General features: G+C 36.1%; 1 protein-coding gene across 4 annotated transcripts in view; it reads left to right on the forward strand.

Annotated features, from left to right (window-relative positions):
* Positions 1-21,213, forward strand: part of LOC145693670 (uncharacterized) — a 288,303-nt gene that overhangs the window by 168,642 nt on the left and 98,448 nt on the right. For all 4 annotated transcript variants that reach the window (XM_081769905.1, XM_081769906.1, XM_081769907.1 and 1 more), the window contains exon 3: positions 6,704-6,903. In XM_081769905.1, coding sequence (XP_081626031.1) covers positions 6,704-6,903 — 200 coding nt within the window. The remainder of the gene's footprint in view (positions 1-6,703; positions 6,904-21,213) is intronic.

The raw sequence follows: 21,213 nt of genomic DNA on the forward strand, positions 1-21,213 counted from the left end.
AATGCACTGTAAAGAGATATCAGCTCGAGTCAGTTTTCCTTATCATTCGTGTGCACCTTAGAGGTGCGTACATACAGAAAGGGAAAGTAAAAGATGCCACCAAAAAGTACAGAAAGTGCTCAAGTTCAAGAGGCACACATAACAATACAGTGTGGAGTTCTTGTATACTATTCATTGCTGGCGGAAAGTTTTCTTCTTCTTTTACTTTTGTTGTCCACATCATAGAATTACACCGAAAAGAAGTTTACAGGAGTAAAAATAAGCTTTTCGTTGTTGCATTGTTATGTTCTCAATGATTTTGCTTTGTAAATATTGTTTTTTAAAAAAAATATTAATATAGTAGGGGAGACCGGGTATGGTTGTAACACGTTTTGGTTGTAACAAAGCTTGTAGTTTCTACGCTAATCACTAGATGTGGTTCATGTTCCGGTCAAAACACAAGCCCTTTATGGACGTTCAGTCACTGTTTTTGTGTGAGGTAACGCGTGTTCGTCTTGAAGTTATCGCGGTTTTGGTGTTTTTTGGGTAGGTAAGTAAATTTTCTATATCCCTGAAAATATGTAATATTACAATATGTGTGCGAAACATTTAGATAATTTGAGTAAAATATTAAAAAGGATACTAATGAGTATTTGTTTACGTACTGAAACCAAACACAGAATCAACACAATTTTGCAAGTACTCTGGCAAAGATGGCTGCCGCAGTATGAGGTTGGTTGTAACAAAAAAAATGGGTCTGGTTGTAACGCTGTTGTTAGGTAAATCTGATGTGTAAAAGGCAAAGTAAACCTAAATATATCATACAATTCTGTTCATTCATCAAACTATTAGCTATTTTATTGTGTGTATACTGTAAACTGTAGACCTAGCTATCCATTTGCTGCTAAGATATATTTCCAATGTGAAGAGAGAGTTATATATATATATACATATATATATATATATATATATATATATATATATATATATATATATATATATATATATATATATATATATATATATATATATATATATATATATATATATATACATGTAAAAAAGCACAGTACTTTCATTAGTCATACAGTTCTCTAACGTATTCTATGTCACTCTCTGAACCTGTAACAGAGGAACATATTAAATATCGATCTTATAATCTAATTTTGTGTTAATATTGTAATATATGTAATAGCAATGTATCCGCTTACCAAAGATACAGTGCGTTACAACGAACCCCAATCACTGTTACAACCAACCTCAACGTCGGGGTTGGTTGTAACATTTGGATAGTCTTTGTTTTTCCACTATATCTCAGCAAATACTTTACATTATCTGATATTTGCTAGGTATTTTGAGAGAAGGATGTCCAAACTTCCGATCACGTGCAAAAATTCGTATTTTTCTTCAATTGGAGTCTAGTTATGTATAAAATTATAACAAGTGTTACAACCATACCCGGTCTCCCCTATGTTAAACTTGCAATTAAACAGAATTTTCCAAGAATTGTCCTATGTATTTTAAATTATGCTTTATGCTTTATCTTCTAAAATTATACTTTATTAAGCTTTTAAAATTAGTTTCTTCTGAACCCTTAGACAACCACAACCATGTTTAAGATACCAACCATATGTGTAAATTGCTATTATGCTTTTTATGCTTTTGGGTTGCGCTACTGATTTGCTATATTCTTATCGAATAAATCGAAATTTCCTAGTTTTACGTCCCACGATTATTATCTATGGGATAAAGGAGACAGATTATTTATGAAAGTGGATGTTTATGGAAGGGTTGCCATCGAAGGGCGGATCCAGGACCGACTTCTGGGGGGGCGGTGGGTTGTCATAATGCTACTTTTAAGGGCTCCAAACTCTGGGATGGATTTTATTTATATATATAAAATAAGAAAGTTTCCTCTTCTGGGGGGGCGATCGCCCCGATCGCCCCCCTGGATCCGCCCCTGGGTTGACGGAATGAAAATATAGTAAGAAATGGGGCAATTTCTAGAAAATCCACGAGTATGTTGTTCACCAGAAATGCACGTGGCCTGGTTTCGAAGCAGCGACCTCTCGTGCTAAAAATAAGCTCTCTATTGCTGAGCTCCCTTTCTTCTAATATGAGAACGTCACTCATCATCATCATCATCATGTGTATTCTGCCATTATTTACAGATCACTTGCAGTAGTTGAGAAGCTTCCATGCTCTACGATTTTTCCGCTAACCTCTTCGTCTTCCGGAACCGAAGTATAAAGAGACGGCAACGACGGTTCTACGATAATTTATGAAAAGTTCGAAAAACAGTATTCGTCGTTTCTCAGTGCAAAATTGTATCAGCTATGGTCATTATCTGATTATTGCATACTGATCATTGGCATCCTTATAGGCTGTACACACAACATGAAATAAATGACGGTGGCCTAGATCGAAGGATACACTTTGGTACCTGGGCTATGAACGAACACAAACTGGATCCCTCTTTTACTGTTTTGCGACGAGGCCTATTTCTATTTGAATGGGCAGTACTAATGTGGTAATTGTCGGTACTGGTGTGCAATAATCCTAAATTAATTGATCCGAGTAAGATAATGATATGGTCAGACACTCGCATCATTGGTCCATTTTTCATCGACACTACCTTAACGGCGCCAACAATACCTAACGCTTCTGCAGAAACATATATTTTTTTCTTTCCTTCTGAACCCAAATGGCAACTTCCTTTCTTATTGTCAACACGATGGGGGTACCCCCATTATGGTGTTTGTTTTGCGTCAATGATTCATTGTACAGCTCCCAGTAAAATTGATGGTCGCTATGGTCTCTTGGAATGGCTGCCCAGATCATCTGACCTTACCCCTTTGATTTCTATCTGTGGGGGCTACCTGGAACAGATGGTGTATGCTGAGAACACCTGCAATATAGAGGAAGGTTACCAAAGAGCACGCACTTAATATTCATTTTCAAATAGCTCCGAAAGTAATGAAGCAAAAATTATATAAATTGTACAAAATTTTAATTGAAGTTTAGGCTACATTGTAAGAAATAGGAAAGTTTACTACTAGATGTAGAAATGGAGATATACGTTAAAAAGCTAAAAAACTCAAATGCGTACTCTTAAGGACCAGTGTCCCAAAGAGTGCGTTTTGCGGTCCCTAAGAGAGCGCACTCAACACCTATCATACTTGAAACCTAAACCCCTTCGTAAACTTTAATTTACCCTAAGGTTTGCTTCCAATTGTTCGTATACAGGCGATTCTAAACTATTTTGTTTCCAACAATTTCTTCATTACACGTCCATGTGCTTTAAAGAATTTATTATGAACGTACACGAAATTTAAAACATTAGAGAAAATCTTCGTTTAGTTTCACTCACAAATTATGATTTTTATGAGTAAAATTAATGATGATTTTTTAAATTCTTAGTTCGTGGTTTCATTACATTATTCCACCACCTAGAAAAAAATTCTAAACAACACCTTTAGTGTATGTCTTTTTTAATTCTTAGTTTGTGGTTTCATTACAATCGTAATCGAAGCCATATTTCACTCAGCATCTTCCTCCAGAACACTTCCAGAATCTTTATTTTGATCATTTCCTCACTACTTAGGACGACATCATCATACCATGAAAGGCAATGGCAAACTACCATGGACCAAAGGCCTACCTTCGGGCAGAACACCACATCATTATTGTAATTTAAGAAATTTTGTGAATTTAAAATACTTCTTGTATATGATTTACAGTTGGTGCTTGAATCGAAGACAAACAATTACAAATAATTCTACAATCCATTCAAACATCATATTACACTCCGAGAGTAACTGATGAGAATAACCATAGTCTGTAATATGAATGCCGCTACCCACACACGCTATCAAAGAAATTCTCCCAAAGAGTACGTGCGCGTTCTTTGGTAACTCACTAACGCGCACTCTTTGGGAAACAGCAGTCAACTCGAGTAAAATTCATCCATGTGGCTGCATATGCAAGACCCCCGAAACAAAGCCATGGTAAACAATTCTATCTGCATTCATGTTTCCTACCATGCAACAAGAGTACTGTAGTTAGCTGCTACATCAGAATAATTTCTTAACTAAGAGTATTAAAATATTACATCAAGAATTCAAAAAAGTTATTTTTAGCTGTATTTTCTGTTGTGAAGCTATCCGTTAACTTCCCTTTTCTTCGTATCAACTCTCACACAAAGACGCATCAAACAGCGTAGCAATAACAATTCTGTGTGTTACCACTTCAGCGTAATTGGCACTGCGCGCTCTTAGGGCGTGCGTACTCTTTGGTAACCCTCCTCTAAGGCACCTACAGGACTACATTCAGTACATGTATGACATTCCACAGAACATTCTCTTATGTGTACAATAGGGATGTATACACGTGTATGGCGACTATGGAAATGCATTAGGCAAGGATGTTATAAAATAGAGGATCTGTCCATATGTATCTTCATCCTATTAAATCAATAAAGCCAAAAACACAACTGAGCATCGGAACGTCTGATTGGCTACTCTCGTTTCCGACATCTTCTGGTTGGCTACTTTCGTTTCCGCCATGATTGTTGGCTCAAAAACATTGCAATCTTATTGGGTGGAGTGAGCAGAGTAGGGGTGGCGAAACTGTGATGTATGGCTTCAAGATTTTGTTGTAAGGGCAGATCCTCTATTTTATAACATCCTTGGCATTAGGTTCAGAGTTGCCAACCCAGAAAACAAAATTATCGATTTTTCTCTTTAAAATTACTGTACTGTGTATTACAAAAAAATATATCGTATATTCCTTATGCGCGTTATAATTATAAAAACAAGCATAATGTTACTAATAATAGCAATCATATATAATAAATTTATCACTATCCACACCATTTTTTATCTTCATTAACACTACTCTGAACAATAACAATACCTCCACCCCCTCATAAACGTAATTGAAAAATGGATTCAGGGTTGCCTTTGCCCATTTTCAAATCGTTATTGATTTATTTTAGCGGGGATGATTAGTAGAAACCTCAGTGTGTGTTTGTATGTTTTATAATTATTTTATGTACACTCATGTCCAAAATGATTGTCGCATATCTAACTAACTGTCTTCTTGTAAGAATATAATTTGATAATGATTTTGCAGGATACTTTTAATGCTGATAACTATGTGTATAATCGGGAAATGTATATTTGTGGTAAATTTCATAGGGAAAGAATTATAAATACGAAAATTAGAATGAGTAAAACAAAATGTTGCTAAATGGAGAAGAAAGTTTTGTTTTCGTTTTATTGTTCTTATTTACTGCTCTTTTGAGATCAATTTGTCACATACATATCTTTGCCGATTATACATACACCAATACTATAAGAAATACCGGGCGAATTCGTTATCAAATTGTATTCCTTCAACAATCTATTTATGGACATACGACAATAATTTTGGACATGAGTGTACATCTGCAATTTATTTCCTCATTGAAAAACTGCAAAAAAAAAGTGTACTTCTAAAATTATCGTATATTCACCTATTATCGCAAGGACATTATGGTATATAGCAATAATGCTTTAATTATATATATATATATATATATATATATATATATATATATATATATATATATATATATATATATATATATATATATATATCACGATAAATTATCGCATGGTTGACAAGCCTAATTAGATTGGATATGGTCACTGCATACTTATATGTGCTGTGGTGTGCCATTAGTAGGTGATTTTTAAACTTTCGGCGTTCATAAGTGCAGACTATGCAAGATATAAAATGAATTCCCGAACACACGCCAGTGTTACTTGATATGTGACATGCCTCCATTCCCAAATTTTGAATTTGTATTCAAGAAGACTCACCCTGTAACTGACAGTTGCTACTAAACCCTTAAAATCACAAACCTTAGAACAAGAAGATTGGACTATGCTCTACCATGAGGCAAGAGTTAAATGTTTTCGCCAAAGACAAGCGTGATATTACTTTTCAGAAGAATCCGTATGTGGTCGCATCTGCAGCATCTAGTCTACAAAGTTAGCCGTACAAGTCTCTGTGGAAGTGAAGAGAATTTTTAGCATCTCCAAAGTCATTTTATCTCCAAACAGAAACGCGTTTACATTTTACAACTTAGAGGTGGTTAATGTTGTTAAGATGTAATATAGATATGCAGTTCTAGGACACCACCAGAAAGTAACAAAGAAGCACCAACTTTGTCGAAGTTTTGTATTTTTTAATACAACTTTTACTATTGTTAATATCTTGTAAATGGAAATGCCCATTTTTGGTGAGAACTATTGGCGAACTGCCTAAGGAGAAGTGGTCCTGGACTCCGCCCACAAAAATCAGTACCTACAACAATGAGACTAGCTATATGCTCACCACATCCCTAAATTTCAAATTGGCGGTTATTTGGCTTAACCAATTGAGGACTTGTGTCAGAAAGCTTTATTTTTAACTTCTTGTTATAGTACGGATGGTACAACGTCGTTGGCTTCCCGCGAAAAGTTGTACTGACGTTTATGGTGAATGGCCAGCTTGGTTATTCATAGCTCTCTGAGTGCAGTAGACGGTTAGTGCTGATTGGCTACTCTCTTAACACACCTTCAGTGACGAACAGGTCCAAGCGCGGGAAGCCAATGAAGTTGTACATTCTGGACTATAATGTATCCGTAGTTGTGATACTATGTACACTATTGAATGTGTCTTTCGTTTGCTCTTGTAGCGTGGGTTTAGATCCTGATGAGCCAGACCGCCCTGACCCAACGCTGTTCAATGGCCTACGCAAGTACCTGGAAGAAGACCTCGATTCCACTGCCAGGGAGCACTTCCTCAAGGTCACTGCTCCATGCATCGTCAATTATGCTTTACAACTGAAGGCACATAAACCTCCTGGAGGGCTACACTTCAGCCTCCAGCAACAGCGTAAGTAGATTTACATTAATATATAATTATTATTTAAATGTAAGTGAATGTAAAGGTTCTAGTTATTTTTTTTCCTATTTTTAGCGAGTGTATCAACCCGATTTATTCTGATTTTACTTAACTATACAGTGAAACTTATACCTCTATGATACTAACAGATATTTTAGACCTGGCAAAACTATATGCAAGGGTCTATTATCACGCGACAGAACCTTTTTTTTTATCGGACACTCTCAAGTACGGACATAGACAGTCTTCCTTTCCCTCAAGTACGGACACATACAGTTTCCTTTTCCCTCCCTACGAACATGGGCAGCCTTATTTTATCTCCAACTTTTTTGTAATCTCTTCATAACGCACAGATGTAAGACCTATCGCAAAAATAAACATTTGTTTTGGGTGAACTGCATTGTCCAGGTTGCCCACATTTTCGTGTAAGAGAGGTCCGTGATGTCCTTAGTTTGCCGGTTGCTTCATTCTCACTTCCATCTACTGTTGTGAAAAAGTGGTGATGTTGGGTGCTTTAGTGTGATTTCGGCGCTGGTCTAAAATGGTGAAGACGTGGTTGTGCGCATAGGACCCGAGAACAAAGTCACAATCGACTCAGTGGATACATTCGACACCGTCAGGCTCACAAAAACCTAGAAATGTTCTCCAGGAGGGTAGCAAAACCAAAGGAATATCGGTTACCGTGGCAATGTGCGTTATGAGTACGTGACCTTGGAATGACCTACGAGTACAAAGGACTTCCCTTTAGACATTTCCATATTTTTCAACGTAAGCATAACCTCTCGGGAACGTTCTCATTTTCAAAGGTGGCGCTGGAACAAAAGAGGATGATAGACTTATTTCTGGGACGTTTGAGATTAGCCCTACATGACTAGTTATTTTTTAATTATTATTATTAGACGAAGGCCACTATTCATTTTATAAACGATTATCAAAAGTTTAGACTTTCTTATTTTATTTTATTTATTTATTTATTTATTTATTTTTTTTTTTACAAATAACAGTGTAAATTTTTCAAGACTGGTTTTAAGACTTGAATCCTTTTTCTGACTGTTTAGTCCAAGTCTTACGATCAGCCTTGTGCATGGATGGATTGGGTTAAGATGACAAGGGGCGCTCAGGACAATATATTCACCAAAAGGGGCGCTAGTTTCGAAAATATTGAGAGCCACTAGTCTACATGACGATGTTTGTCCGAAATAACCAGAGCAACGCGATAAACTCAAAACCCAGAAGACTGCACTAGGATAATGATTCCATTCATGAGGTTTGTGTTGATTATTTTTATCGGTATACCATAACATTTCAATGGTTCATCTCTCTCTACTCTTCTAGTATAGCATTGTGAGATTTTTTTCTGTTCCCAGAAATCAGAAGGCACCTTTTCCCATTTGAGAGGAGGTCTCCCATACAATTTGGCTACTGGCATATAATTGAAGTACTCACCAACTACCTCTACAAAAATTGTTGCAGAAGCACCGCAGGATTCTCAAACATAGATATTTGGATAGGGCACATACTAGTTCCTAAATAAAGCCCTGACCCGACTACGGTAGTTCCCATAGTTTCTGAGCTACGGACCTTTAAAGTTCATTTTGTTTCATGTTCTCGGCAGCCTACAACTCCGAAAGGAAGCATTTGTGCACCCAGATTGGCCTATACTTTTGTCTTATCTTGGTGTCAGGATTGATCTCCCAAACGTCGGTGTTGTTTTGAAACACTGTATATACGGGTACGGGCATATAATTTCAAGTACCTCTACCAACAATTTTTATAAAAATGATTGCGGGAGTACCGCAGGATACTGAAACATGGATTTTTGGATAGGGCACATACTAATTCCTAAGTGAAGTCTTGACCCGACTACGGTAGATCCCATTGTTTTGGAGCTATGGACCTTTAAAATTCTTTTTTTTTTTTCGTGTTTTCGGCAGCCTATAACTCCGAAATGATTGATTTCTGCACTTAGGTTGGTCTATACTTTTGTCTTATCCTTGGTGCCAGGATTGACCTCCCGAACGTTGTCGGTGTTGTTTTGAAACACTATATATACGGCTACGGGAGTTTGGCTACTTGCATATAATTTCAAATACTCACCAACTATCTCTATAAAAATTATTGCAAGGGTACCGCAGGATTCTGAAAATTGGATATTTGGATAGGGCACATACTAGTTCCTAAGTGAAGTCTTAACCCGACCCACAATAGGTCTCATAGTATTGAAGCTATGGACCTTAAAGTTCATTTCCTTATGTTTTCGGCAATGTATAACTCCGTAAGGAAGCATTTGTACACCCGGGTTTGTATATACTGTTTGTCTTACTTTGCTGTCAGGATTCACCTCCCAATCAATGTTGGTGATGTTTTCAAAAACTGGGTGTATATATATGTTTACGATAATTTAATGCAACCTTTTTGTTTGTTTCTCTCTGAAATATTTTAATTAATAACCATCTAGTAATAAACATGTGTTATTAATTACATTCACATGTTCTGTTCTTGTTCTAAATGTAACCGACATACATACGTCTGTATGTAGTGTTTATATATATATATATATATATATATATATATATATATATATATATATATATATATATATATATATATATATATATATATATATAGGTTCCTTAATGTTTCAACCGCCAAGTGCTGTGTATTCATGCATAATTAATAACCTCTCATGCAATTAATATCCAACACAGTTGGCAACTGTTGAAAATCGCTGTTTATACAGGCAACTACTACATCGGCTGGATATTTTTTTTTCCTTACGCGTCACTTTTAGTCTGAAAAGAATCGCTGATGAAAGCTGCACGTCACGTTGGCATTAAAAGCATGGTTCGTGTATGTATATACTACATGAAAAGTATATATAAATGAAAGGAGTGAAAGAGTTACTCATTAAGCTATGGCAATGAAGCTCATAAAGTTTAAACATTGAGAGACAAGCAGAAAAAAAAAACTCTGATAGATATGAGTAATTATTGCTGTTCATATAACGACGAGAGGTGAATGTGCGCAATAACTCCGGAAGTTTTAGTATGCAAAAATGTGTTGACAAAAGCGTACGCCTTCTATAAATAGTTTTTTAGCGGACAATGCGCCACCCCGACCGAGGTTGTTACCCACACATACACACTTCACACCTCGTCTCGTCTCGCCTCGCCTGCTGTGCTAAGAATAAAATTAAACAACCGTGGCAGAGCACAGTAAACAAAAATAACTGGTAATAAATAAATATAAATAATTTCTGTTTTTTTTTAAAAAAAAAAAAGAAAGAAAATGTGGGATGAATATTAGTTATTTTTAGGGCAGCGGTTGCAAAGAAATATTAGCGTCTTTTCAAAGCCTCAAGAATCTTAAAAGAAAATTTCTCTAGATTCGTCGTTTACTTCACTGTTCTGAAGAAAACAGGGTAACATACCCGATTGCTTTTAAATTATTAGGATTTACTATTAGGACTAGTAAGGACGTAAACAATATTAGAGCACCTTTCAAAATGTATTACTCATAAGTACGCTCCAAATTGGAAAAAAATAAAAATGAAATCTTTTAGTTTAACATAGTACAATTATGTCATTTAGGCTAAGGTACACGGATGATTAAGGCAAGTAAATGATGATGGAAGAATTGGTGGAATGAAAAAGTGGGAGAAAATGGGAGGTCCCCGAGAAAGCCCGTAGACACGATGTTGTCCACAACAAACTTATTTGGACGGGAATCGAATCAGGGACTGCACACACTTGAGGTAAGAGCCGTACCACTAAGCCACCGTGCTCCCTTCCGCTCCAACTTGGGATATGCTGTTGTAATTTGGAACCCGTCGCAACAAAAATATCGCTAACAAATTGAAAAAAAAATGTTCATTCAAAATTTCTTTGGTATTTGATATACAAAGTAACTAGAATGTATCTCTCATTTAAAAACTATAGTACACCGGTAGACAACTTTAATATTTACTCATTAGAACAAAGGCGTAATATTGTCGAAGTGGTAATCCTCCAGCAAAATAGTTCAAAATGAATTCAATTGCTCAAACCTTTTATCAACATTAAACCTTCATGTTCCTTCACTTAGAACTAGGACTAACAAACAAAGGTCTCTTCTATTGAAAAAAAAAAAAAAAAAACATAGAACCAACATAATGCTGAAGCCACCAATCTAGAGAATGTGCTCTGTCTAATACCAAATTATGTCAAAAATACGACAAAATTGATATATGTACAATGTCCTATAAGGTACAAAGAGCTGTTGTAAAAATGTAATATTTCAAAACTCTAATTGGGTATCTGAGTGTTGTGTTGATAAATAAATAAATTGCGGGGATAAAATTGTAAATTTGTTATAGCATTTTTTTTTTTTTTTTTTTTTTAGTATTTCATTCATTCTTTATTTTATTTTAATAGAAAGTCTGTTTCAGTAGAAGCTTACATTTTCGTTTAGACCAAAAGTAAGCTTTCTTCTGGAGGAGGGGATATGATGATGAAATACAATGTTAAATTCCATACTTTCATAACTTAACAATAATTCCCATACATTCCACACGCGGTTGTACCCTTGCGTTCCAGGCAGGATAAATCTATTCGTTGTACCAACACGCAATGCATCGACATTTAATCGTTTTTCCCCCTCTCTTCGAATGGTGCTTGAACACGTACTCTATACGAATGATAAATGGATGTTGACCGCTGGTTTCATATCCTCTGCCTTCCCCTGCCCCCTTCTCTTCGCTTTCTCTCGTGTTATTATGCATCAGCTGGCCTTTCGTGCAACGTCACCCAGTCCCCCTCACCTGTACTCAAATGATAAATGATTCACGTGTTCTAATTACGAAGGAGAAGGAATTTCACGTAACGTATCAATTTGTTAGAAAAGTATCACAGTAAAATAGTCACAATAATTTTCATTTCAAACTATATTTGAATGTCAAAGGAAAAGAATATTCAGATAATCTACATACAACAGTCTTAGATTTGCCTAGCACCTTGATCTGTTGAACGTTCTTTGTTTCCAAGTAATTCAAGTTACGAGGTTAAAAAAATATATATATTCACTAAAAGTGGAGACCAACGTGAATCAAACCAGTTTCGAACAAATTGTATATGTGATCACTCAACTCCTTTTGTGTGTGTGCAAGAAGTTTTCCTAACAAAAATGACCAGTTTTCTTGTCAGCGAACTTAAAAATTTGGTTACTGAATTCTCTTTGTGTTTGTGTGTCTTTTTTTTTTTTTTTTTTTTTTGCGAATTTTCCATTGTTGAGCCCCCCTTCGATAGAACATCAAACACTATCAAAAGAAGTGATGGGATTTTTTTTCGCGTCTTCTTACCGTTCCTGAAATATTGGCCAAAAAAATGGCCGAGTTCGGGAGATTTAAGAAGCTATATCTGGGGAACCGTTTAAGCCATAGAAAGATGATATTGGTGTTAACCAATACCTAAGAGGATGATGAACATTTTGGTGCCAATTAGTAACCGGTGGCCACTGGCCAACTGGTGACCTTTTCCCATATATTGGCCAAAAAAGTTCGGATTTCTGGAGATTTAAGGAGCTATATCTCGGGAATCGTAAGTCATAAAGATATGATATTTTGCGAATTTTCCAATTTTGAGCCCTCCATTTTAAACATGTGTCTTCGTAAAACAACATATCGTAGAACGTTTTAACCGAACTCTTAAACAAAACATGTAGAAAAAATTTAGTATTAGTATTCAAGGAAATTATAAATGGATAAATATATTACAAGAATTGTTTAATGAGTTTTAAAATAAAGTACATAGAACAATTAGTATAAACCTTGTAGAAGTTAATAAGAAAAATTAATTCTTTTTAAATTCGTTCTGGCAATGCTCTTGAGCATTGTCATCTGGTTTATCTTCCATTTTTCTTTCTCTCTCTGTTTCCCTATTTTTTTACTGGCACATTCAATTAATCTTGGAAAATATTTAACTAGATATTTTTATTTCCAGAATATTTTCCTATTTACATATTGCTTTTGTTTCCAAGGATGCCTTTCACAATATTTTTGAAGGGTTTAAACTTTTTTTTACATTCATTCCATTACCCTATACAAATTAATAAGAAGGATGCTGTGACGTAATAAAGAATACAATTGAAATACGAATAAATTTATGTGTTATATTAATAAATAAATGCGTATATACATAAGATTCCATTAAAAAGGATTTTCAAGCTTCCGAGTTCATATTGCTGACATTCTAAATAATTACAATAATAACACTAAAAATGAAATCTTTCAGTTTAACGTCCCACGTTTATGCCAGTTAGGTTAAGGGGGACTGATGAATAAGACAAGGGAATGATGATGAAATAATTGGTGGAATGGTAATGCGGGAGGAAACGGGAATTCCCCGAGAAAACCCATGGTTTCGATGTTGTTAACTACAAATTTACTTGGTTGTAGATCTAACCATAGGCACCAGAGGTTAGTGTCCTACCACTGCCGGTTTGAATAGAGGATTAACAGATGAGGTGGAATCGATTCCAATAAATTCTTTATCGATGTGTTATCGATATGTCAACAGGCATTTTTGCTTTAATACCTGTTGACAGACGGACGTAGGCGCTCTATAATACTTCCGATACTTATGTATAACACAGTTTGGAAATCTAAAACAAAACAGAATCTTTCAAAACCAATTAAACAAGAATTGAATTAATCATAGTATTAAACTCACATAAGAAGTTGAAGACCTCACTATGTCAAATTCACGCACTATCTACTTAACACACCTATTACATTGTACTCGTTGCAACTCTGTGGATAAAAATGAAATCTTTCCGTCCCACAGTTATGCCGGCTAAGCTAAAGGAGACGGTGATGATGAGAAATTAATGAAATGGAATGAAGAAAGTGGGAGGAAACGGGAGAACCCCGAGAAAACCTAAGTACACGATGTTTGTCCACGACAAAGTTCACTTGGTGTGAACTGGGATCGACTCAGGGATCCTATACACCTGAGGTGTACACTCTACCATTCGACCCTGCAACTCTGTCTAGTAAGGAAGGGCACGTTGGCTGTCGTACAGTGCTTACTTCTGGTGTATGTGGTCCCTAGTTCGATCCCCAGATAAGTAAGTTTGTGGTAGACAAGCCTGTGTCTATCTGGATTTTTCGAAGTATTCTCGTTTCCTCTCCCTCATTCTCATTCTACCAATATCTCCATCATCACTCACCTTAATCTTCCGTCTCCATTAACCTCAAGGGCATTATCGTGGAACGTTAAAGTAAAAGATTTTTATTTCATTTGTAACTTTGGTGCTCTTCACGAAAATAAGAAATATAATCGTTTCATGATGTTATTTGTTAATATGGCACGCTACTTCGAACGGCTAGTGATGCTCGTTCATTTCATCCTGCTTCTTGCTTAATCTTCTTAAATACATTTCATTTAATAGTCCAAAGAAAACAGATAAAAACGTAGTTATACCATATTTCTTTCCTTTTTTAATGCATGCTGAGCACTTACCTCTGGTATGTAGTGTCCCTGGTTCGATCCTGGTCAAGTACGTTTGTGCTTAAAAACATCATAACAATGCGTTTTCTCTAGGTAAACCCGTTTCCTCCTACTTTATCATTCCATCAATTCTTCCATCCTCATTCACTTGCCTTAACCCTTTCACTGTGGAAGGCGACGGAAAAAAAAATTCCCTAACCTGCGAATGTCGATTATAGTCGACGTGTTAAAATTTGTCTGTATCTTGGGTTTGTCGATTGTAGTCGTCAAAGGTTTTCTGTGTGATTTCTATTGTTTATCGAAAACAATAGAACACAAACAAAAATGAACGGTACAACTTTGGCGACTACTCTCGACAAAGCCAAGATACGGACAAACAAATTTTAACACGTCGACTATAGTCGACATTCGCATGTTAAGGAAATTTGGTTCTGTCGACAAAAGTCGACTTCCTCTGTGAAAGGGTTAATCATCGTTTCCCTTGACCTAAAAGGCGTAATTTTGGGACGTTAAATTGAAGGAGTTAAAACAGGGATGGAAATTACCACTCGCCCGGGGCGAGTGGTTCATCGGTGCGGGCGAGTATTTAATATCATGGCGAAGGTAAGTAAATGATTTCTATTGTGGTATGTGAGCTAGTAGCTTTTTTTCTTGGGCAAGTAAAATTTTGTTGCTTATTTGCATTCCTGAGTTAAAAGATTTTAATGTGTGCTATCCTAGTATTTTATTTTCAATAGTAAACGTTTCAAGAGTATCCGAACTTCAAGACCATTTTTTTTGTTTTAATATCATATCTCGTAGATGGGAAGGAGTTAAAAGCTGGTATTCATCCATGCCTACGTTACTGAAGTAATGAATAGTAATGTACAAGAAATACGGACATCAATGTTCTTCAAGCAGCCAGATAAAAGAGGAACTTTTTTTAAAAGAAGTTTTTTTGTCTTCTCTCTTTTTTTTTCTTATCCGTTCTAATTTAATTATAAAGAATGGAAATTTCCCATTAGGAGTTCCACGAACTTATTCAGCTCTCTAGTTGAGCTTATGAAACGAATGGTAAATACGCTTTTACCAAAAAAAAAAAAAAAAAAAAAATGGCACCCTTCCTAGGCAGCTCCAATTTGGTCAACTCTTTTAATGAATACATTAAGTGGATTAATCTCTAAATCCAAACGAGAACTACGTCTTTTATTTTCTTTTTTCTGGGGTATTTTCTTTAGGAAAAAAAACTATTTGTCTGAATATTTAACGGCTAGTTTTAAATGGGTAGTCCGTAATGTTATTTTTATTAGGATTAAGCAGTGGGGTTTATAGGACTGTAGTGTTATTCTGCCCTTCCGTTACTCTAAACGATAACCCTTGAACGTAAACGAATTTTTGAATTGTCTTTGTTACAATAGATACAGCTAGAGTCATTATCTTGAGCGAGTTCGTTAATGGAATCAATTCCTTAATATCTTTACGTATAACGTTGAATTTAATGATGATTATCTCAATAACCAGCTTAAAATCCATGACATTCCCTGGCTACTATGCAACCTACAGAATAGCAAAAAAATGTTGGTTGCCTATAATAAAAGGATAAGTAGCTTTGCTTGTTACAATTATCTCGACCGAGTTCCTTAACGGAACAATTCCTTAGTATCTTTATGTATAACGTTGAATTTAATGCTGATTACGTCAAAAGCCAGCTTAAAATCCATGACATTTCCTAGTTTCTATGCAACCTGCACACTAGCAAAGACATGTTGGTTGCCTATAATACAAGGATAAGTAGATTTTCTTATTGCTATTATTTCCAGCGAGTTCCTTAATAGAGTCAATCCGCTAATATATTCACGTGTAACGGTGTCTATTCATATCCCGTTTAAAATCTATAACACACTAGCTTCTATGCAACCTGCACACTAGCAAAGACATGTTGGTTGCCTATAACACAAGGATAAGTAGCTTATTGCAATATTCTCTACCGAGTTCGTTAATGTAATCAATTTCTTAATATCTTTACATGTAACGTTGAATTTAACGGTGACTATCAATAGCCCTCTTAAAATCTATAACATTCCGTGGTTTAGATACAACCTGCACATTTGTTAATAAATATTGGTTGTCTATACTGAAAGTATATGTAGCTTAATGCAAAACGACCCTCCTAATCTCCTACACAAGTAAACCGTATGAACCTCTTTATTTCTTTTAGCAGAGTTTTTTTTTTAAATGTACTTGCTATGAGAATAAAATCTTTGAATTCTTTCGGTTTCTTTCTTCAGTTCAGATGATGAAGGCAAGTGAATGATGATGGAAGAATTCGTGGATTGAGGAGGTGGTGGTGGATGTGAAAGGAAACTGGAGTACCCCGAGAAAACCAACGAACACGATTTTGTCTACTACAAACTTACTTGGCTGGGGATCGAAGCAGAGACCTCACGCACCAGAGGTAAGCTCTCTACCACTGAGCTACCCTGCCCCCCTTCCAGGTGTATTATCTTACCACACTGTATATGCCGTAGCCGACTAGCTTCCACTTCCCTTCTAATTGTTGTTAAAGTTATGATTTCAGTATAAATGATCCTCTCGCTGCTTCTGTTAGATTGTTACACCAATAGGTACTCATATCAGGTTGTCTAAAAAGTATTGAGCCTTTGAAGATCAAAATGTAGAATACATTTATTGTGATTTGAAGATTATATTATGAAACCACACATTTTCACCATTTTTTCTATGACCTTTCGCCATTTTCTTTTTCGGCAAAACAATATTTCCTTACTGTATTTCTTGTGTTCTTTCTGGTCAACAACTTTAGATACCTGGTTTTTTATAGGTCTTTTTCTGAAACTAACTTAACGCCATTCAGGGAATTCTACAGAGACTGAAACAAATGGTAGTCTGAAGATGCAGGTCCGAATTATACGGTGGATGCATTAAAACCTTCCAACCGAGTTCTCTCAATTTCTGACGGGTCGTTAAAAATGTATGCGGTAGAGATAGCGTGGGTCAATATAAACTTGACCGCTGACCCACCACCCATCGTGACTCATGACTCACCGTCATTCACTCTAACCCAATGACACTCACTCCGATCCATCATCTACCATGACCCAGTCTGATAAACCATCCACCAAAAGACATTGTCATCCACTCTGACCCACGACCTCCTCTTCTCTCCACTGACTAAAGAGTTTACACTTGTGATAAAACAAGGTTGTGAAATTATCACTAATCGGAGTTCGAACTTCTACGGTCAGTTGCTCAAGTACCACTCTGTTGCAATACCTGTGGGTCCGACATTTACAATATAAAATGCTTATTTATCATATATAATTATTTCCTGGTTGAATTACGGATACTTTTGAGTGGAAAATATTAATTAAATTTCAAGGTCTCAAATCAAGGTAAAGTAAGCCAACTTAAAGGAAAAAAAGTGTAAAATTCGACTGTCTCTCTAAAGCCAAGTATTAAGTCCTATTGCTATTATTACAATTACATATATCAATATTCAAAAGTGCCTGAAGTTCTTTTTTCCACTTAGACGTACTCATCTTAGGTAAGTAAATAGAAACAAATGAAAAAAGTAGGAAAAATGGAGGCCTTGAAAGTAAAACGTAGACAAATTAACCAATGTTCAGAACATGCTGTCTACAATGCACTAAGCAAAGTATATCGGAATGATTCGGTGGGTCCGAGTGGCTCATGGTAGATGTTGAACCGCAGTAGGACACGTCCTGTTGACACATGACCGACTGATCCACTCCATCTTAAGTACGCAGTCTGGTGTTGTCAGCGTGGTATACGACACCCTTCCCGTTGACCAATTTATTCCGTTTCCTTTGACTTGTAAGTACACTTGCATTAATAGTCGACAGTTGAAGTTCGAGTGTATTGTTCCGCCTAGTGGCTGCAGATCGTGATGCACAATGCTCTAACAATCCGACCAAACGCACAGCATAACTGTACTAGGCGTCAGTGTATGGTTTACAACAGACTGTGGAGCTTATCCTGGCTTTAACCACGATTATTTTCTCATATTGTTGTTGTATTTTATCCACTTTTCGTCATTCATGAGCAACTACTTCAGAAATAACTCGAATTTGTAGCCTTCAGGAGAGATTCACAGACGGAAATTCTATCGAGTAAGTGCTTCTGAGTCAGATCATATGAAAACCAAATTTCGAGCTTCTTTTCGTAGCCAACATTTTACAAATGGTTTAACAGTTTGGTGGTTAATGCTTAGGTCTTTTGCTATGGCATGACTCTTAAATGAAGGTCCTGCTAGTCTTTTGCCAGCTCATCATCCACTTTTTTTGTATTCAGTCGCCCACTGCAAGAAGTCATCTTCAGCATCGAAATTTCCAGAACAATAGTGACTACTATTATATTTTGGATGTTATTTTGATAGAACTACTCAGAGAGCTTCAAAATGTGGTGTTGTAGGAGAATGGAGAAGATAGAATGGACAGAGAGAGCAACAAACGATGATGTTTTAGAATGGATAAAAGAGAAGAGGACACTTGTAGCCAGCATCTTTCGTAGAAAAGCCTATTGGATTGAACACATCTTGGGAAAAATTGTGCAAATTGTCTTCTTCACACCGCCATAGAAGGAAAGATGGAAGAAAAGCGAGGAATAGGAAAAACAAGAACACAAGTGATCGATGATTTGAAAAACAGAAGAAAATATTGTGAGTTAAAAGAGGAAGCTGAAGATTGAGAAACATGGAAGAAACATTTCTAGGCCCAAACCTAAAATAAATAAATAAATCTCATTAATCCCAGCAGTTGCTGAAAGGCAGAATACTTAAATAATAATAATAATAATTTTGATAACATACGTTGCCCACAAACAGCACAAATTTCTGCGCAGCATTGTAAAATGTAGTTTTGCAGGAACTACGCTCATTTTCAAAGCACAACCTTACGTCTAATTGCAACTGTTAAATGACGTTAGATCTTACACACTGCGACTCATATACCCTTAGATTCGGGTCATTAACACCACTTCGTGTGCATTTTTAGACTACTGATATATCCATATTCAATTGATGTTTCTGCGTTACTAACTTTAACAGGAAAATTACAGTGTTCTTCTTTCTTTTCTATAACAAACTCATCAAATCATCCCTCTGGGGATTCGCGTCACCGATCCTTTTTGTCTGTCCATGTCCGCTGGTGAAATCCTAAATTCCAATTCTATACCAGAGTAAAGCGTATTACAAGCCCCTCTGCACTTGGTTTATTGCAATGGATAGGAAAATCAATTGTTATTCAATTTGTGGGATCCGCTTCTCTTCTCTTCTATTGCTTCAATATTCCAATTTTCTTCCTCTCCTCTAGTCATTCATCTCTCTCTCTCCACTCTCTCTTCGCGATACTAAATAAATTTCCGCCATTGACAATATACAACTTCCTTCCTTCAGCTGGTAACAACAGATAAATCATGCAAACAAAGAATACTATTTTTGAGATAAGCTGAAGTTTTGAAAATTTTGTCAGAAAACTTTTTCAGCACAATAACACTGTTTTAAAATTTCAGAAAATGTTTTATGGTCTTCTTTTAAAGAATAGCGTTACTTGGAATACTGTATGAGAATCAAGGATAAATTCTGGGATCCTGCATACTTTAAATGTACATGTTAACGTGGAATCCAAGTCTCATGAATTTCCACCGGGAATCGAACCCAGGTTTTCTCACTGAAGGCGAGAACTTAATGATTTAACCAGAAAGGAACCTAATGAATAATCGTCTTTCACGTTGCTTCAAAAATAATTCTACAATATTCTTAATGGAAACAATCTCCAAAGATGAGACATTTACTTGCGATAGATCTCAATCAGCTGTAAAAATAATATTGGTGAACGTGAATCCTCATGTGTAGTTTGAGAAAAACAAAGCCTTAGCTGCATCAGAATACCATTTTTCGTGAGATCAGCGAAGTCAAACAGCCCCAGATCTGTTCAAAGTAAGGATGGTTCATACTCGCCAGATAGTATAGCACTGCAGCGTCCATCCAGCATCGTGAGGACAACTGAGGAGCAATTTCGAAGAAAAAAGTAGCAAACTCTGGTCTAGAAATCCTTAGAACAGTTCCGGATCTATTCAAAACAAAGGTGATTCGTACCCCCCAGATGGTATTAGCACTGCAACGACCATCCAGCGTCGTGAGGACAACTGAGGAGTTACTTGAAAGAAGAAGCGAAGTCTGCTCTAGAAGGCCCTCGAACAGACCCGAATCTGTTCAAAGGAAGGATAGTTCGTACTCACCAGATATTATTACCACTGGGGCGTCCACCCAGGTCGAGAGGACAAGTGAAGAGTCAGTTGAAAGAAAGAACTCCGGTTTAGAAAGACAGCATTAGCGTCGATAGTAGTCGATGTACTCACCACTCATAAACCAAAAAAAAAAAAAATCATGAGTGCCACAAGCTGCCTGTAGGTTCTGCCCCCCTAAGGAATGTGATACCAAGAAATTTCTTTAGTTTTCGAAAATCTATAAAAAACAAAGTGTTTTTGTAAACTTAGAAATTGATGCTGGACGATAACCATGCTGTCTATTGAGAAGAAACTCATACTAAACTATACGTTCATTAATTTCTTCTTTACAACATTAACAAAACGACAGTACACAAATGGTTAAGGAGATATAGTCCATAATTATGATATAATATGTTTACATTTCAATTTTGTTTGACTGAAATATTGTCCAAAGATAATACATATATGAGTCGATAGGTGTCATCGTGCTAAACAAGATGGCATGCTTGAAGGTAAATTATCATGCGTAGTTTTTGAGAAAACATAAAATTTTACATTTCCATGGAGCTGA

This window comes from Thermobia domestica, chromosome 8, assembly GCF_964235325.1.
Source record: "Thermobia domestica chromosome 8, izTheDome1.hap1.1, whole genome shotgun sequence".
Taxonomy (NCBI): domain Eukaryota; kingdom Metazoa; phylum Arthropoda; class Insecta; order Zygentoma; family Lepismatidae; genus Thermobia; species Thermobia domestica.